This window comes from Diaporthe amygdali (genome assembly GCF_026229845.1).
Source record: "Diaporthe amygdali strain CAA958 chromosome Unknown NODE_1_length_4327563_cov_65_473760, whole genome shotgun sequence".
NCBI lineage: Eukaryota > Fungi > Ascomycota > Sordariomycetes > Diaporthales > Diaporthaceae > Diaporthe > Diaporthe amygdali.
This window is the reverse complement of record NW_026517021.1, coordinates 87,449-104,785: the sequence shown is the minus strand read 5'-3', so window position 1 is coordinate 104,785 and position 17,337 is coordinate 87,449. Positions and strand designations below refer to the sequence as shown.

At 51.7% G+C, this 17,337-nt stretch overlaps 6 protein-coding genes across 6 annotated transcripts; 3 read left to right on the top strand and 3 right to left on the bottom strand.

Moving 5' to 3' along the window:
- Nucleotides 1-177: 177 nt before the first annotated feature.
- On the top strand, nt 178-2,111 carry J7T55_005586 (FAD binding domain-containing protein; the record flags this gene model as incomplete). The annotated part of the gene is made up of 3 exons (XM_053137317.1): nt 178-306; nt 493-760; nt 916-2,111. The coding sequence occupies 3 exons, from the start codon at nt 178-180 to the stop codon at nt 2,109-2,111; spliced, it is 1,593 nt and encodes a 530-aa protein (XP_053000357.1).
- Nucleotides 2,112-2,487: 376 nt separating this feature from the next.
- Nucleotides 2,488-4,113, bottom strand: J7T55_005585 (Cytochrome P450 oxidoreductase OrdA-like protein; the record flags this gene model as incomplete). Its single annotated transcript, XM_053137208.1, has 3 exons — nt 2,488-3,565; nt 3,697-3,720; nt 3,923-4,113. The coding sequence occupies 3 exons, from the start codon at nt 4,111-4,113 to the stop codon at nt 2,488-2,490; spliced, it is 1,293 nt and encodes a 430-aa protein (XP_053000356.1).
- A 1,684-nt stretch (nt 4,114-5,797) lies between these two features.
- On the top strand, nt 5,798-7,413 carry J7T55_005584 (uncharacterized protein; the record flags this gene model as incomplete). The annotated part of the gene is made up of 2 exons (XM_053137099.1): nt 5,798-6,143; nt 6,212-7,413. 2 exons carry the CDS (start codon nt 5,798-5,800, stop codon nt 7,411-7,413), a joined length of 1,548 nt encoding a protein of 515 aa, XP_053000355.1.
- A 1,126-nt stretch (nt 7,414-8,539) lies between these two features.
- Nucleotides 8,540-8,965, bottom strand: J7T55_005583 (uncharacterized protein; the record flags this gene model as incomplete). The annotated part of the gene is made up of 1 exon (XM_053136991.1): nt 8,540-8,965. The coding sequence occupies one exon, from the start codon at nt 8,963-8,965 to the stop codon at nt 8,540-8,542; it is 426 nt and encodes a 141-aa protein (XP_053000354.1).
- Nucleotides 8,966-10,986: 2,021 nt separating this feature from the next.
- Nucleotides 10,987-12,396, bottom strand: J7T55_005582 (uncharacterized protein; the record flags this gene model as incomplete). The annotated part of the gene is made up of 2 exons (XM_053136881.1): nt 10,987-12,142; nt 12,338-12,396. 2 exons carry the CDS (start codon nt 12,394-12,396, stop codon nt 10,987-10,989), a joined length of 1,215 nt encoding a protein of 404 aa, XP_053000353.1.
- Nucleotides 12,397-13,689: 1,293 nt separating this feature from the next.
- Nucleotides 13,690-14,685, top strand: J7T55_005581 (uncharacterized protein; the record flags this gene model as incomplete). The annotated part of the gene is made up of 1 exon (XM_053136769.1): nt 13,690-14,685. The coding sequence occupies one exon, from the start codon at nt 13,690-13,692 to the stop codon at nt 14,683-14,685; it is 996 nt and encodes a 331-aa protein (XP_053000352.1).
- Nucleotides 14,686-17,337: the final 2,652 nt, after the last annotated feature.

Genomic DNA, 17,337 nt, shown 5'->3' with positions numbered 1-17,337 from the left:
AAGACATCCACTCCGACTGGATTCTTCCGCCCAGGTTTGGAATTGACAACACATAATTAAGCAAGCCGCCCTCTGGCCCGTGAACGACCAAGAAAAGATGTTCAGAGGTACCGACCCTTTGCTTTGAGCCTCATTCACTGGTTCTTTTTTGGTGAATACGCTCGTTTTTGTGCAATAATGACTTCGCTACAGCTTGATGTCGTGGGCCACGCCACCACCACGAAGAAAACAGTGGCCATGTGCGGTGCCTTGACGCTGGCGTCGCTGTTTACGCCAGTTTGCGCTACATCCCAAGCAGAAACATGTGTAGGTGCACTCATTCACACACTTACACTCTCACTAAAAGCTTCCTACACTTGAATCCTACTGTCCCATCATGATCTGCCGCTTGGCTGCAGCCTGCCGCACCTTGCTGTCCGCACCACCACTGCACCACTACCAGCAATACCATGTTTCGCACAGACTGCCCGACTGACACCACCACGTGTGTAGTGCTCGGCACTTGCCTTGAAGCCAGGTCTGCAGGCCAAGACCTACTATCCTAATACAACACTTTACTCGGACCGCATGTCGACATACTGGTCATTGAGTGCAGCCTTGGACCCATGGTGCGTTGCTCAGCCCGAGGCAGCAGAGGATGTCTCTTCTATCATTAGAACACTCACCGCCAATAACTGTCCCTTCGGAATCCGTGGCGGTGGTCATGGCTTCTTTGCCTTGTCCAATAGTGTGGCTGAAGGAGTGACGATCGACTTGGGCTGTAAGTAAGCCCGGTACGCTGCTCATGGCAGTATAACAACTTTTTCCCCTCTCTACTTTTGAGTTGTGAAACCATGATTTAAGAGGAGTATGCTCCTGAGATACGCTCGTCCCTCGAGTCGAAAGTGGCAATGTCTGACTCTCGTCGTCAAATAGACCTTAACACGACGACCTACGATGCCGCCACCAAACTTGCCTCAGTCCAACCCGGCGGCCATTGGCAAGACGTCTACAACACCCTATCACCACAGGGCGTCACTGTTGCGGGCGGGCGCGCCGGCACGGTCGGCGTGGGCGGGTTCCTGAGCGGCGGCGGCAACAGCTTTTATGCAGCTTCGCACGGCATGGCATGTGATACGGTGGCCAACTTTGAGGTGGTGCTCGCCGATGGGTGTGTGGTCAATGCGAACGCAGACGAGAACCCTGACCTGTTCCGTGCGCTCAAGGGTGGCTCGGGCAACTTGGGCATCGTGACGCGCTACGACATGTACGCTATAGAGTTTCCCAACGCCACAGACCCAGCCATCTGGGGAGGCATCCTGATTTACGACCTCAGCGCGGGCGATGCGCTCATCGACGCTATGGTCAGCTTCACCGAGGCCGCGGCTGGCGACCGGAACACCAGCTCTATCATATACTGGGCCTACCTGCCTGCGCTCGGCGGCATGGTACTCAACACGGCGCTGGAGAACACCCTCGGGATCGAAAACCCGCCCGCAGCGGAGGTCTACCTCAACGTCAGCGGCATCACCTCCAACACGATGCGGCGGGCCGACCTGACCGTCATAACCAACGAGCTGGGTGCAGGCCAGCCAGCCGGGTTCCGGAACAACTGGCGCACGCTAGGGTTCCAGAACGACGCGCGCGTGATGCGGTTCGCGGTAGCGGCGCACGAGTTCGCCGTGGGCCAGCTGAACGCGACCATGACTGCCGATAGTGGATTCAACACGCTATGCATGTTCCAGCCGCTGAACAACATCATCGCCCGGCACGGTGTCGAGAAGGGCGGCAACGTCATGGGGCTCGATTACTGGATGGACGGCGGCGACGGCATCATGTTCCTCGCGACGCTGGCTGTCAACGGCGCCGAGAACGAGGCCAATGCCGCGCCCATCATGAAGAACTGGACTGACTCCGTCGCGGCTTATGCGGATGAGCTAGGCGTTGGGTGGGGCTGGCATTATCTGAATTATGCGTCGCCTGATCAGGACCCTCTCGCGTCGGTAGGCCCTGAGAATATTGCGAGCTTGCAGGCTGCCTCGGCCAGGTATGATCCTCGTGGTGTCTTCCAGAGGCTGAGAATTTCAGGCTTCAAAATCCCGCAGGGCATGGAGTGGATATGGTCACCATAAGGACCTCACTCACCTCAGGGTTCATATTATTATAGAAACAAGTACAAAACACAATGAACCATGTACCATGCGAGTCTTTCACATCATTGAGCGTATGCTATGTCACTTTTCAGGACTTTAATAATCTAGATTGACGTGCTCGACAACACTGCCGTCCAAAGATGTCGATAGTCTTGCGCGTATGTAGTCAGTCACTTGCTGGAGGAGTGAATAGACTCGATCAAGTCACTCTTTGCTGCAGGCGAGAGAATCGAACAATGCGATTAATTTTCCACCACTCGCGGGTTTGCCTCACCCGTTATCAGGTCTTCTCCCTTGGTTCCTTCATTACGCAGTCTTTCGGCCAAAGTTTCTCACGAGTGTTGTTCAAATCTGACTAATGGAACAAGTGAGACACGTCCTCGTCAAGATGCTTTGCGTCGCCCTCCTCTGATTGATGTTCTGCCTGAATTGAGCAGACCAGTTGAGCAGCAGCCCCGCTCCGCGGCTCAACGACAACAGAAAAGGGAAGAGGTGAGGCGACCGCGCCGGGCCCAACACCAATCTCCGGCTCGACCTCCCGCCCAACATCATCCAGAGCCTTGCTTATATTAAATACGGCGAGAACCTTTGCAATCGTCAAGAAGACAGTCGCCTCAGCAAGGCGCCTTCCAGGACATATACGACGGCCAAAGCCAAACACGAAGCTAGCCGGATCCGGCTCCTCGAAGGGGGCGAGGTACCTCTCAGGCAAGAATTTCTCTGGGTCGTGGTACACCGATGGATCACGCGTGAACCACCATGTCGAAGGCATCAGAATGGCGCCCTTAGGGATGCGGAAGCCGTGTAGCTCGTCATCAGCCTCCGCGGCGTGGGGGATGCCTAACGGAACCGATGGTAGCCAACGGAGGCATTCCTTGACCACCGCGTTGATGTATGGGAGGCTGGCACGATCTCCCTGGCCCGGAAGCCTTTCAGCGCCCACGACCTTGTCAATCTCTTGCTGGGACCTCTTCTGCACGTCCGGGCACTTCGACATGGCCAGGAAGAAGGTCCGAAGTGTTGACCCTGTCGTATCGACGCCGGCGCCATACAGAGATGCAGCTGTCCACTGGATATCTTCATCGCTGATGATCTTCGCATCTTGGGTCGTGCGCAGGATCTCGCTTACCAAGCAAGGGTTTCGCTTTGTTGTGCCATTCGTCTCCTCTTGCTGCTTTGCGAACCTAAATGGTATTCTAGCAGCCGCAGTGACCACCAGCTGTGCCTTGCGCGCCACATCTTTGAAATTGGTCCCGGGCATCCAGCCGGGGACATGTTTGAACCATGGAACAGTGTCAACGAGCCACGCTCCGGGCACGGTCGCTGAGGCGAAGATGTCTACCAGTAGATCGTTTATCTCGACCAGAGGGTCGGGCTTGTCTTTCTCAACACGGTAGCCATAGATCATCTTGAGAAGCATCGAAGCCACCATGCTGTATCTGCGTCAGCCCCAGGTCTAGTGGGTCTCGGCTACGAAAGCCTGAAAAATGATAAGAGTCGTAATGAGTGCTTGCCTTTTTATAGCGCCATCTAGAACAACACCGGAACTGTCGAGCAGGCGCACCATAAATCTTCCAACTTCTGCTTCCTGTAATCCAACAAATCTGAGAATAGCGGCCTGGGAACCAAGATGCGAGTTCGCAAGCTTGCGATGCAGGTGCAGTGACGGGCCAGGTTGTCGGCTGGCAAGGATTTTATTGAGGCCACACCTGTTGACCTTAGTTATTGGCTTCCGCTGAATTCTCATCTCACTACATCCAGCCCGTGTTCAGAGGAGAGATTTGGCTCACATTTCCATGGCGAAAGTTGCGCTCGGCCTTCCAGAATGAGATACTGCCCGCTTTTCCATGAGTTCCAGCGCTGCTTGCTTGTCGTGAATGACGACGATAGTCTGACCCAAGGCAGTGACGGAGCTGAGAGGGCCATAGAGGTCTTTGTGCTTGAGCCAATGCCGCCATTCCACCTGGCCCCTAGGGGGCATATCCGTGATATTTCCCAAGAGCGGCCATGGCTTTGGCCCAGGCGGCAAGTGCAGAGCTTTCCGTCTTTCAAATACCTTTTTGACCAAAAATAGTACGATTATGGCTGTGGCTACTGCCAACGAGAGTCTGGGTTGGAACATTGTTCGGACAGAAATTTGATACACACAGAGGATAATACAACACCAAAATCCTGCGGGTTATCTTTTACAGACAGCTCATAACATTTCGATTTATAGAAGGAACCAATTAGCATGCTGCGGTATAATAAAAGGCGATCTGCGCGTTTCGCATAGCTTATCCGAGTCTCCGAGCCAGGTATATGTGGAGCATCAGTTAAGACAGACTATCGATGCTCTTACTGCCCGGGCCCGTAAATTCAGCTTGGATAAACAACTATCATTGTAGAATCAATTCCCAGCTGCTTCTGATTCATTCCGATAATTATGTAGCAACTTTATTTTCAGCTTTCATCAAATTATTTCTGGGAATATACCTTCACTTCCTTCAGCACTCAATCTCGGACATTCGGATATATGCTATGCGAACCCGAGAGCCGGCTTGGATTCACGACTCAACTGATTGTTCGCCGCGGAGGCGAGCTGAACATGAATCATTTCCATGCGCCTAGTCGTCACACTTGATATGCAAAGACTTTCTCACAACATCCACACCACATCGCCCATGGCTGTCAGGGCTTACACCGCAGATATCTCTACCTAGGTAGCTTGGGTTGTTAGGATATGGGGGTGGAATTTCACACGTGTGGAAACCACATCTCATTCCAGCACCTGAGCTCTTTGCGCGAGTAAGTCTTCATGGCTTCACTCCAAAATAAAAAAATACTACAGGCGAGAATTTTCGGACTTTGGGTCTGCAGATCCTGAAACTTGTGGCTCGATCCGGGTGTTAGCATCGCCAAAGGTAATTGGGCAACTTCACCTTATCCATATTGTCCAGCTTATACTGCAGTCTGCTGGTGGAATAGCGGGCACAAACCGTGTATAGCTGATATCAGGAAGGTGTACTCAGATGCTGGGATAATTCCTTGAAATGAGCAGACTTCATATTCAGCAGAGCGCAGAGAAGAAAGCTTACAGAAAGAGGTAGCCGGAAAGGAGACCATTTGACCGAGGGCATCGATGTTCAGTTCAAAGACATCATAGAGGAAAAGATGCTGCGCAGCATCCACTCATGTAGGTGTCTGAATTTATCGGAAAGAGCATGGTCCCATCCAATACACCTTGTCTATGTGTGGGATGTTCGCGGTGATCTCTCCTGGGCACCACGACACGGCCATTCGGTTGACCAGCGAGTTCACAAGTGAGAGCGAAAGTAGGATCTCGTCACTCACCATGAATTTTATTTGGGGCTTGCTCCTGATGGCCACGTGGGTGCGGTCTCAGTGATGAAAGAGGCGCCGGGATTAATGACGGTGTGGAGCTGCTGACGTCCTGATTGAGTGAGGCGGCTCTGGCTCTTTGTCTGGCGTCGGACGAGGCCTCAGGGTGACGTCACCGTAACGAGAGCAACCCCCGGAGCGGACCTCCTGAAGCTTGGAAAGCTTGCGACGTTCGAGACGCCATCTAGGCCCTTGGCTTTGTTCCTTTATTACACGTCCGACTCCCACGATGGAGGGAACGACAAGGCTCAAGTGACTGCAGCACTGTGGTCATTGAAACCGAAATGACTTCTGCGTTCCGCCGGCTGCCTTGCCAGCTGAGCAGGCTTGCCACGCCAAATCCGATCGCGACCTCAACCTCCCTCTCCATCTCCCTTCGCACCACTTGGCGATCCAAAACCCTGTCAACATGTCGCCCTCCCCTCATTGCTATTCGGCCATTCAGCCACTCCCCTGTAATACGGAGGGATGTATCAGCAGAAAAGCCACACTCCTCGAATCCCAATGGCCTCGACCCTGATGAGCAGGAAGTCAGGGTCAAGGAGAAGCAAGTCAAGCGGCCATGGATGCGAGAAGACGCGGACAAGCCTCCAGCCGCTCAAGATCCAGATGCCAATACTAATACGAAAGGTAAGTTTGCAACACCAACGAGGATCATACGACTGAGAGTTCCCACTGACAATCCACTCCACGCACAGGCAAGCTCTTGACGACACCAACTCGACTCCTGAAGCTCATCGTCCCCCTCCCCATAAGCGTTGAGAAGGATAGAGAGAACAACACCAAGGATTACGGCCGCGCCATCTCAGTTAATGACAGCATCCAACCACTCGCACTCCTCATCCACCCTCAACAGCCCCTATCCTACGTCGAGCGACTGATCCAGGCAGAGCTCCCTCCCGTGGTAGAAGACGGCAAGGAGAAGATCCCCAACATCTACTTCCGGGCAGAGGACTCTGCCGCGTCCGAGAACCGACCCACCACCCGCAAAGAAGCCCGCGCCAGGGACAGGGATGACGACGAGAAGGGAAAACTACAGCATGAAGATAGAGACACCCCCGAAAACCCGCACGTGGCGTCATACTCCGGGCTGGGCCACGAGGCCGAGGACACGCACAGCGACAAGGACAAGGCGTGGGTGCGGTGGAGCAGCAGCACCGAGATGGGCGACTTCATCCGCGACGCGGCAAGGGGCCGCGAGTTCGCCATCGAGGTCGAGGGCTACAACCTGGAGATGCGCGTGTCGGTGCCGAGCTTCAACGACCGCACATACTACATGCGCATGCGGCTGCGGCGCATGTCGCGCCAGATCGAGGAGCTGGCGGGGATCAAGCGCGAGTGCGACGAGGTCGCGCACCGCTCCGCGCACCGCCTCGCCCAGGGCGGGTTCGCCGCCCTCGCCGGCTGGTGGGGCGTCGTCTACTACGTCACCTTCCAGACCGAGTGGGGCTGGGACCTGGTCGAGCCCGTCACCTACCTCGTCGGCCTGACCACCATCATGGGCGGCTACCTGTGGTTCATGTACATCAGCCGCGACCTGTCTTACAAGGCCGCCATGAACGTCACCGTGAGCAAGCGCCAGAACGCCCTCTACGAGACTCGCGGCTTCGACATGCACCGCTGGGAGCAGCTCGTTAACGAGGCGAACGGCCTCCGTAGGGAGATCAAGACCATCGCTGCCGAGTACGACGTCGACTGGGACGAGATGAAGGACCTCTCGTACTCGAAGCGCGTCAAGAAGGTCCTGGAGAAGGAGAAGGAGAAGCGGGGCAATGCCCGTGATGATGATGATGAGGAAGGCGATGAAGAGGAGTATGATGCCGAGGAGGAGCAGGTCAAGAGTGAGATGGTTCGTGGAGGTGGTGCTGGTGGTGGTGGGGACGGCAAGAAGAGAGAGTAAGGAAACACTGTGTGAGCGTCCGCCAGGCACCGCACGTTTCGTTAGAAGGGTGGTGTAGTGATACCCTTGTTCCAGCATATGTATAGAAAGCAAGCATGTACTAATTCGCATCATATAATCTGCACTCCAATTTCTCAGCACATTTTTGGGAAATTGATAGCGTGCGTGGAACACCGCACGAGCCTGAAAGTAAAATACACACATTACTGATACCTGCTAGAAGCAATCTTGAGTTTATCCATTACGGAGCGATATATTCTGACTCGCTTGTAAGCCCTCCTACCCGAGTGCATTTGTAGGTATCGTGTTGCGTACAACCCTCCTGAAGTCCTTACTGTCCATATTCATCCTGGACGGTTGTCTTACTTTGAAAGTTTCTAGCTAATATGCTACTCTAGAATACACGTCTTTATGGGGTCTCCATTATCGTCAGTCCTAGTTACCCCGTGCACTCGTCATGTTCTAGGCCAGCATACAGCCGGGGAAGCTCTATTGACTGTTGAGAACGTATGGTTGGCGGCACTTTTCTACTCCGTCAAGATGTCGTTGGTGCTTTGTTATTTTTCCTGTTAACTTTCAGTCTTTTGCGTGAACACATGTTCAGTATGTGAACGTATAAAGGGCTTCTGAGTCATATAGTACTAAGAAACACTAACGGTACCCACAGAAGAATGTTCACCGAGAGTCACGAAATCCAGCAGCCCCGCTGAAAAGGGGTAGAATGTCAGCAGTGGCGTTAGTCTTTTCAGTCGGATTGACTACACACTCTGGGTGATTCCGATCGTCGAAATGTTGTCTTTCAGTTTTCCTTATAATTCTTAACAACGAAGGTAAAACTACCTATTCGTAATTATTTCTACCCACATGCCTGCGTCCCACAAGATGCGACCTCCAATGTGACCTCCAGGCCAGGAGAGATATAATGTGAAGGTAGCCACTGAGACACCATCATACGCTGACTTTTGCTTTTCCTATCATGCACTTTACAGATACGCCTTACGCTGGCTTCCTACTCGGAGGTCGGAGCATAGACTATATCCGGATTATGCGATGCCCTCTTTCCTAGCAACATGAAAGATGGTAAGGTTGATTGATTCTCTGCAGCCGCAGACGGACAGTATGCTGCTTAAGCACCAACGGTCTCTGCCAGCTTTTTGTGCGTCCATTTGTTGTAGACGTCGACCTCGGTTGGTTGTTGCCCCTTCCGCGACCAGATTTGCGAGTGCTTTTTCCAAGTATCGGCGTCCTCCTTTTTCTTGAATACCAAAGTGATTCCTTTGTCGTTGGTTTCGATTCTGCGAACGCATGATGGCAGAAGGATGTGCACCTTGCGCGTGTCGTCGCGGCTGATCTTGACAGATTCCCTGTTGAAGGTGGCCCCGTTGTCAACACCCCTCAAGTGTTGTTCCAGACGTTCGGCAAAGTCCTTGTGTGGAAAGCGGATGCTCAAACGCATATGTGTTCGCTTCTCACCATCATCGGACACTTGAGAGATACTCAGTCCAAGTGTGTAGGTCGCCTCTCCTGCGACACAGGGAATTTCAGCTGCCATGGTTTTGTGAGTCGGAGGTGTAGTATGTGCAAAATTAAGTAAAAAATGGAGAGTTTTGGGAGATTAGGAGACTATACACTGCCGTACAAAATCAGCGATGGCACAATACAGTGCCAATGTGAGCGGAGCGATGGAGTCAGTACGTGGATTTATAGATCCCATCCCAGCACTTTTAATCAGTAGAGGAGTTCATCGACTTTCTCAAATGAATTGTTTCCAATGTTCCCTGCCGAGCCCCGCAATCTAACGTGTCAATCAGGCATGAGGAGCTGGCCGATTTCACGACCGGTCAGCGCAGTCAAGCAGCGTATCTAACGAGCAGGTCTTGGCTCCACGTCGGATGACGTCCGTAGTTCCTTATCAATGTTGTGCGACATAGAATCACGTTCAGGTGCTCAATAACCGGATTCGCGTTGTAGCGGCTCAAGTGGCCGGTGCTAATGTTTGCATGTAGTGTCACACAATGGTCCATGGTTAGATAGGTCCCTTCAGGCTGCGCCACGTCTCCGCGGGCGCGCAGCAGTCTCAGCTGACATGATAGCAGCCTCGCACTGCCTCATGTTGGGATGCTTCTTTACGGTGGGGTATCGGCAATGCGTTGCAGACCGACGAGAAAATGAGAAGAGCAAAAGCAATGTATCAGCGAGCGTGGAGAGCGACATTCCTCATATCTAGGAAATATACCTCGGGTATGTGTTATGTGGTATTGTAAGCACTCTGCAGCTTGGCGCAGCTATTGACGTCTCACGGAATTTGCAAGATATCGTGCTGCAATAGAGACGACTACAGGACGTCATGTCCCTGCTACAATGTGACAGCCTAACGTGTTTATCAAGGTCTGCTACCCATTGAAGGTGGAAGGTCTAGTGGCCTGGCATCGCCGAGACGAGGACTCCATGAAGAACAACATCAAATATTTCAAGCAGATCTTGGCATGGTGTCAAGCCAAGTACGACGCCGGTCACCTCGAGACGGAGGTATGGCAATGGACATTCAAACTGAGATTGTGTTCGTATCCAGGGAAGTTTGGCACGCATGTGTTGCGAGCAAGGCCACTTTTGCGACGCAGAAAACACCCTGAAAGAGGTTCTGAGAGGCTAAGAAGTGCTTCTAGGGCTTGATCACCTAGAGACACTGGTCACACGCCTCAATGGTGCCCTCGTTGCCCAGGAACTGAGGCCGGACGATCTTGGCTTGCTGGCCAAGGACATAGAGAGTGTGCTCACAGCGCAGGCGCGCCTGATAGCCAGTGAACATTGAGAACAATATGCAGCTTGGCGCTCAATCACCGTATGAATGGCCGCATAGAGGATGCTGAGTCCTTGTACAAAATAGCCTTGGAATTGCAGAGACGGACCTGGGGCGACAGACATCTGACAACCGTAAGACGGTGTTCATGCTAGCCGAGCTGAAGATTGAGGCTGGAAGGAAGTCCATTTGAATGACCTATCCCTTTGCCCTCGCCGCTATTACAAAACCACTCAGATACGACAGGTAACTTGTGACACCCATTCTTAGTATGTCATGATTGGAGCGATGTCAAATCTAGATGTCTCGTGGCGGTGGTTTCTCGGAGCCCACAGTGGTCAAGGCCTCATTAGGCCACTGAATTGATTTAAAGAAATAGGAAATATTTTTTGAGGGTCAAGTTACTACAAAGGAGGCCAAGATTACCTATATACCACGGTCCTACCGTATTCAGCTCATGTCTCAGCCACGTCGTCATCTATCTCATCGCCCGCACTTCTTTGTCATCCTGCTCTTCATCCTGACTTCTATCCTTGCGAGATATTGTTCTATCACGCTATCACTTGCGCTTAAAATTAAGCTGCCCACATACGCAGTTCACAAAAGCAAGTCCAGCAAACGAATGCGGTCGAAACACCAGTTCAAAGACGCGCATTCGGTCGTTCCCTTACGCACGGCCACGATGTGGGCTAGGGCGTAAATCGAAGTCAATTAGGCTGGTATCAAAAAATATTAATCATAAATTATATATCATTGGTGGCCTGATCCAACATCTAGACAAGTTCGCCACCATGTTCGTTTTTCCACGAGCCGGCCCCATGGTGCGTTACCAGTGGAGGTCCGAGCTGCTCCTCCGGCGGATAGTGATTTGAGTCCGCGGCGAAGGAGTACCCTGGCAGAATCAACACGTCGCCAACCATTTTCGGATGCCGTAGATTCTTTATACTATCTTTGTCTATAGGGGTTTGGAAGACTTCTTCGAGACTCCTAAGGATGCTCTTGGTGAACATCCTCGGGCCGGTGGCATCCACTACATCGCCCACCATAGCTGGTGTCAACTGTCCCACCGAGTCGAGATTGTTTGCTTTTTGCTTGTCTTTGATGAACTGAATGATCTCTCCGATCAGCAACCACATGTGTGGAGAGGCGGGCTTCGCCATGATCGTCCAGGTTGCAAACTCCCGGACAATGTTCTCCCCCCAGCCGACGTCAAACTCCCAGCCCACCACAAGGCTCGAGTTTGCTTGGTATTCGGCGGGAATCCACTCGGCTATGGGTACATTGCAGGTGATGTCGAGATCGGCGTAGACTCCTCCTTCGATGAAGAGCAGGAGGTAGCGGAGGATGTCGGCCTTGAGGATTGGTATAGTAAGGTTGTGAAACGTCTCGACGACTTCGGGATGGTCGGCAAAGTTTTCTGCAACCCATGTCTCGCTGATCTCGTCCGTCATAAATTCGTGCTCATATTCGGGATTTTGTTGTATGCAGCTGTCGGTCCATGCCCGCACCTCTGTAGTCAGCCCACGGGGACCTAGTTTGTACCAGAGCTTCTTGGGTATGCCTGCAGGGACGAATGACGCCTTTGGAGAGGTCTGGAACGATCCAAAGACCATGAAAATATACAGAAAAGAGAAGAAGCCAAATGCAGCGAGGAGAGCGATGCGCTTTGGCGTCCTCGTCCAGCCAAACATGTAAAAGAAATTCAGCACATCCTTCGAGAAATCCATGAATGAAGCAATGCGACAACAAGCTGGAGGTGAGGCGAAGAGAATGGCATTGAAGAATGGTGATGTGTAGAAACACAGAACGGAAGTGGTCAACGAGTGAATGAGGTCTTGGTGTTCAGCCGCACAGCCCGAATCCTTTATCGATAATGTCGACGGGAACAGGGTTCTTTGGACCCGCGACCGATGGGCAGCGAGAATTGCCCTAAAAGCTTGGGTCAAAGAGTCGTAGACGAAATGGGATCGGCCTAATCCACCGGGCGGTAAAGCGAGTTGCTCGTCCAGTTCTTAATGTTCGCAAGCGCCAGATAGATTAAAGAGGGGGTTGTCATTGGCTACCGCAGCAATGGGAAAAGAACAGATATTAAAAGGCACTGCGCCCGCCGCGCCTCACTCCTACCACTCCTTGGCGGCTCTTTTGCCGAGTTGATTGGGGAAGCCTGGGAAGCCAAACAACATGACTAATGTGTCTGCAACACCTCCACAGCCACCGACAGCGTCGGTCCACGATCCCCCTTGAATTTGGGCGGGTCAATCCAGGTAGTTGAGTGGGTCGACTCGGCTAGTCTGCAGTAGTGCGGTAGGCAGTTGCGTTACATCGGGGAAAATGATGACCATCTTCGATTGAGGCGTATTCGGTCCTCCGACCGGGACGCCTAAGCCTCACAGGTTGTCAAGCCGTGGGTTTGGATAAATGACAAATGGTCAATGATCATGGCAAGCACGGAGTCTATCCTATGGTGTGCTTGGTCTGTAGTCTGAAGCAATATCAATGGACATCTTTGCTTCTCCGGCAGTGACGGTGACGGTGGTAGGATCATCGCATGTAATGTAACTTCGCAGGTGGATCTTTTGAGGTGTTGGTTCTCTGTAGGATTTCGAGTGGCCAATGAGACAACAGCCAGAGCATGGTTCTGAAGGCCAACCTCCGTACGTCGGTACGGAGTCAAATGGAACTTCTCTTGGGCATGCAGTTGGTCGAAATCCCTCGCATCGTCCAATCGCTGGCTCATCTTTCGCCCGTTCTCCTGTGTCTCTATGGAGGCCGCCTGAATGTGAACACCTCCACGGAGCATGCATGAAGTTTAAATCCTCCCCAGGAGACCAAGCGCTTCCATGCCACGATCAGTACAAAGAGATATAGAGCGGATGTGAGAAGCCGTACGATGGAAAGGTACAGATCCGTCTCCAATCTAGACCGACGAGAACAGAGAGCTTGGCGCCGGAACCTGCAATGATTGTTGCCTGGATCGATCTCCGGGGTCACATTTGCTGGGGGCGCGACCCGCGCCATAAATTCGAATTTGGATAAGCTCCTCCAGGTTCCTTTTTAATGTTCAGTCGCCAACCGGTGTAGGTGCGGCTGAAAATCCTACTACTTGTTTTTTTATTTACCGTCGACCTGCCCATTTCAGTAAGACCATACCTAAAGATAATCTTATTCTGCCCCTGCACCCCTATATATCTGCTGCCCCCGCCCACCGGTCGCGCGCCTCCGGCTTGACACGCGCATTCCATACAGACGTCCCCGTGCTGTGGTGATGTATCTGTGCACGTTTTCTTCTTTCTCCTCGGTTTACCTTATCACCATCCACCAGTCTACCGGGGCGTAGCCGACCAAGCATATCTCCTGCCCATTTCTTGCTCCGCTTCGCCGTCCCACTGCAGACTCCCGAGAGTTCACGATTCGAAAACGACATTACACATCACCAAGGAGAGTTGTGTTCTAGTCGTCGACAACCATAGACCAGGATGCGTACAAGAGTACTGCCAATCCTATTGGCACTCTGGACTCGTGTCAGTCGCGCCGAAATCTACTTCGTGAACCCTCCACAATTCGGCATAACAGGCGACTTCAGCTCGAATGCAGTCTACACTGTCGGGCAAAACTTAAGAGTCCAATGGAGTGATGCGCCAGACAACACGGGCATATCAGTGCTCTTGTACCAACTGAATGGCACACAGTACATGTTGCCGGGGCAATATCTCTTCCGTACGAACTTCCCCTTGATTGTTGGCATCATGCTACATTACTGGAGACTCCCATCGGTTGTGTGTATAGCTGACACCAGTTTTCCAGAAAATGTCGTGAACACAACTGTTTACGATTGGACCGTAGCCGTATCGGATAATTTACCGGCGACTCTAGCCGAGTCAAACCTGTTCTACCTCTCCGTCTTCCAAGAAGGCAAAACATCCTCAGATTCTAATAGTCACTACTTCAACATCACCGAGGCGAAATCGACATCCACGTCTAGCAGCACCACCACATCGTCGGCAAGCACAACGCTGTCTACAAGTACGCAAATGGCGTCTTCCGTTACTCCAGCCTCCACAACCAGCACCAGCACTGCCTCAGCATCCACGAGCAGCCAGCCTTCGAGCTCCGACACAAATTTAAGCACAGGGGCGAAAATAGGAATCGGTGTTGGAATCCCAGCAGCAGCAATCATTGGCATCGGCGCAGGTTGGTTCTTTTTCGGACGACGACGCCGGCAACAAACAAACGCACCCGGCGCTGGGGCAGACCCGCGGTACTCGGACCCTTCAATGGGCCCCAATCAACAGGCTGGAAGCAGAGCCGTATCAGAGTACTGGGCGCCGAATCATTTTAATGGAGGGGAGCTCTACTCCAAACAAGCAGAGCCACTAAGGCAACAATACAGCCCACCGGTTTTCGAGGCGAGTGGAGAGAGCAGGGTTACACAGCCGGCCGAGCTATACACGGATACACCGCATCAGAGGTAGCATATTGGCGACTCATCTGATTCGGTGATGGTTCAAATAATCTGTAAAAAGAGACATTAATATCAGTTACATTTCCAGGTTTTACCTGATCATTTACTTGATACCTGCCGCACACCAGCTCCGAAGAGCCAATTCTAATACGCTGTGACTATCTATTCGGATGTATTCCTGTGCGTCTAAATCAGATTCTCAAACATTGCTGCGTTGACTCTCCATCCTCAAACAACTCGACGGCAAACTATGAACGACGTTCGTCTCGCTTCTAGCATGTGAGCCGCAAAGGGGGCCTGAGTACAGTTAGTTTGTCTACACCCAGATCGCTTCAACTTTCTGTACAGGCATCAAATCTATACGATTCGCAAATTTAGGTATTATCTGCCAGAAAGTTTTATAATAGCATCAGGAGCTCGCCTTTCTCGTCAAGCCGGATAACATCAGGCACATAAACATCAAGAACTGATGGAGCTGGGTCTACACCAAAGACTGAGCCGCAGTTGGTACAGTGACCGGATTCAAGCTGAGTGGCTTGTGTAACTACCCAATGACTGTCTGTCTACAAGCAGATGGAAGCAGTAGCGGTACCAAGAAAGATCTTGGCATCAATGATAACGGCAACGTTATACCTGAGAGGGAGAGGAAAGCTCCGAAGTGAGGCTCGTGATATTTGATGTGGCATCCTGACTGCATTCTTATCAAAGGCGAAACGTACCCGTTAATAAGCAGTTGATCTCCTGAACTGAAGTATTATGTCTTCTGATGATATCGAGCCTGGAAAAACAAACATCAAGCATAGAAGGAGAAACTTAGGGACTGTCAATTGCAACGCCATTAGCTTTGCCCATTTGAAAGGCTTGTTTGGTGTCTAGGAAGGGAGACTCATCCGAATCAAAGTGAGCTCGCTGAATGGACGCAGAGCGACGGCGTAAACATGACAAATAATACCTCTTGGCCTCCATGACAGGAATTGCCATTGTAATAAATATTATACGAGTTTCTTTCATTTAAGGCCAAGTGCCTGTTGCTATTGGAGAGCTCATGTCGGTAAATGTAGAATGCTTGTGCACAAACGCAGGGTGACCCTTACTTTGTACGCCAACACCATGCTGTCCCTTTGCAAGAGCACCAATATAAATTACCAGCTTCGCATAATCAGCGAGACCCCATATATACATCAGACCTATCGAAGGAACCCATCTTCCATAACCCGGTCGATCTACCGAGCGTACAATGAAACCATCTCCTCCAACCAACACCACTCCCAGCCTCATGAAGCAGCTTCAGCTTCAGAAGAAGCAGTAAGAATTTTCACGGCCGTCGTTGTTTCCACCTTCATCAGCTCGTTAGTAATACCTAAGCCCAAGCTGAGGTCTGGCCGAACGGTCCCTTGAAGTGCATTTGTGTCAGACTCTTGCGGCCCATCGCCTCCGCCACCGCTACAACCTCTTGGGCGCCATGACCTGCGTCTTAGATGCCACGGTACGACCCATCATCAGCGGCCTTGTCCTCTGCGGCAATGAGTGGAAGGGAACTTTTAAATATTGTAACTACAGCGCCATAAGCGGGAGACAAGGATGCGAGCCTACGTCTCTTGGAGGTAAGCAACCCCTGTTTGTCCCAAGCGGGATTTTGTTCTAATGAGTCCACACATACGACAGCAAATGCCTTCGCCTGCTACTAGGCTGAGCTCTTTCTTCGCCGCTGCTAAGCGCGGACGAAGTTTGCTTTCGACCAGAGGTCACATCCTTGCAGCGCGTAGTGCGGCACTCGGGCTTATGCATTACGGGCAGTTATGATCAGAGTGGCATTTAATAAGTCGATTTTGCATGGGCTCCAGAGTACTGTCTCTCGTGTACACAATCTGCTAGCTCGATTCCTACCTTTTTGTGCGCTCATTGGAAAGAAAAGAAATAGAGTCGTCGCTTACTACGGATCATCCTGATTCGATCACTTTGTTAAGAATCTGATTGACTCTAGTGTTCCCGTTCAATGCTTTGGCTTTCCAACTACTCTGTCCCCTTCGCGTTAGTGCGCATCTCAATCTCTAGATTGACTGGTAGAGTACAGCGACCGCAGTTCTCATTGTCTATCTCATTGCCGTGATTGCCTACCCTAGGGTATTTCCAAGATCGAAACCCCCTCACCCTCTGGAGGCCGCCACCCACGTTCTCTCCCTCTCCCCCGCTTCACTTGTGTCTCCCTCCCTCCCAGCCCCCCCCCCCCGGACATTCATTGTCATTTCTATTCCTGTCTCTCTCTTCGACAGAAACAGTCGCTCCCATCCTTGGCTGCCTGATCTGAACTCCACAGCGTGAGCAGAGACTCGGCTTGTACTTCACTTCATTATGCCTCAGAAAGACCTATCGGTTCTTTAACGGCGATCTGCGAGTCCTAATCCATTATCTCTCTCTTCACCTCAATGACCACTTCTGAAGATACGAGGTTAAGGTCGGGTCTCCCCTTCACAGCCACAGTATCTCTGAAAAAAGGGGAAGTATAGGACAACTTCCTATAAGATAACCTCCTATAAGATAACCTCCTATGGGATAACCTCCTATGGGATAACCTCCTATAGGATAACCTCTTATGGAATAACTTTTTATAGGATAACCTCTTATAGAAAAACTATCTCTAGGATAACCTCTTATAGGATAA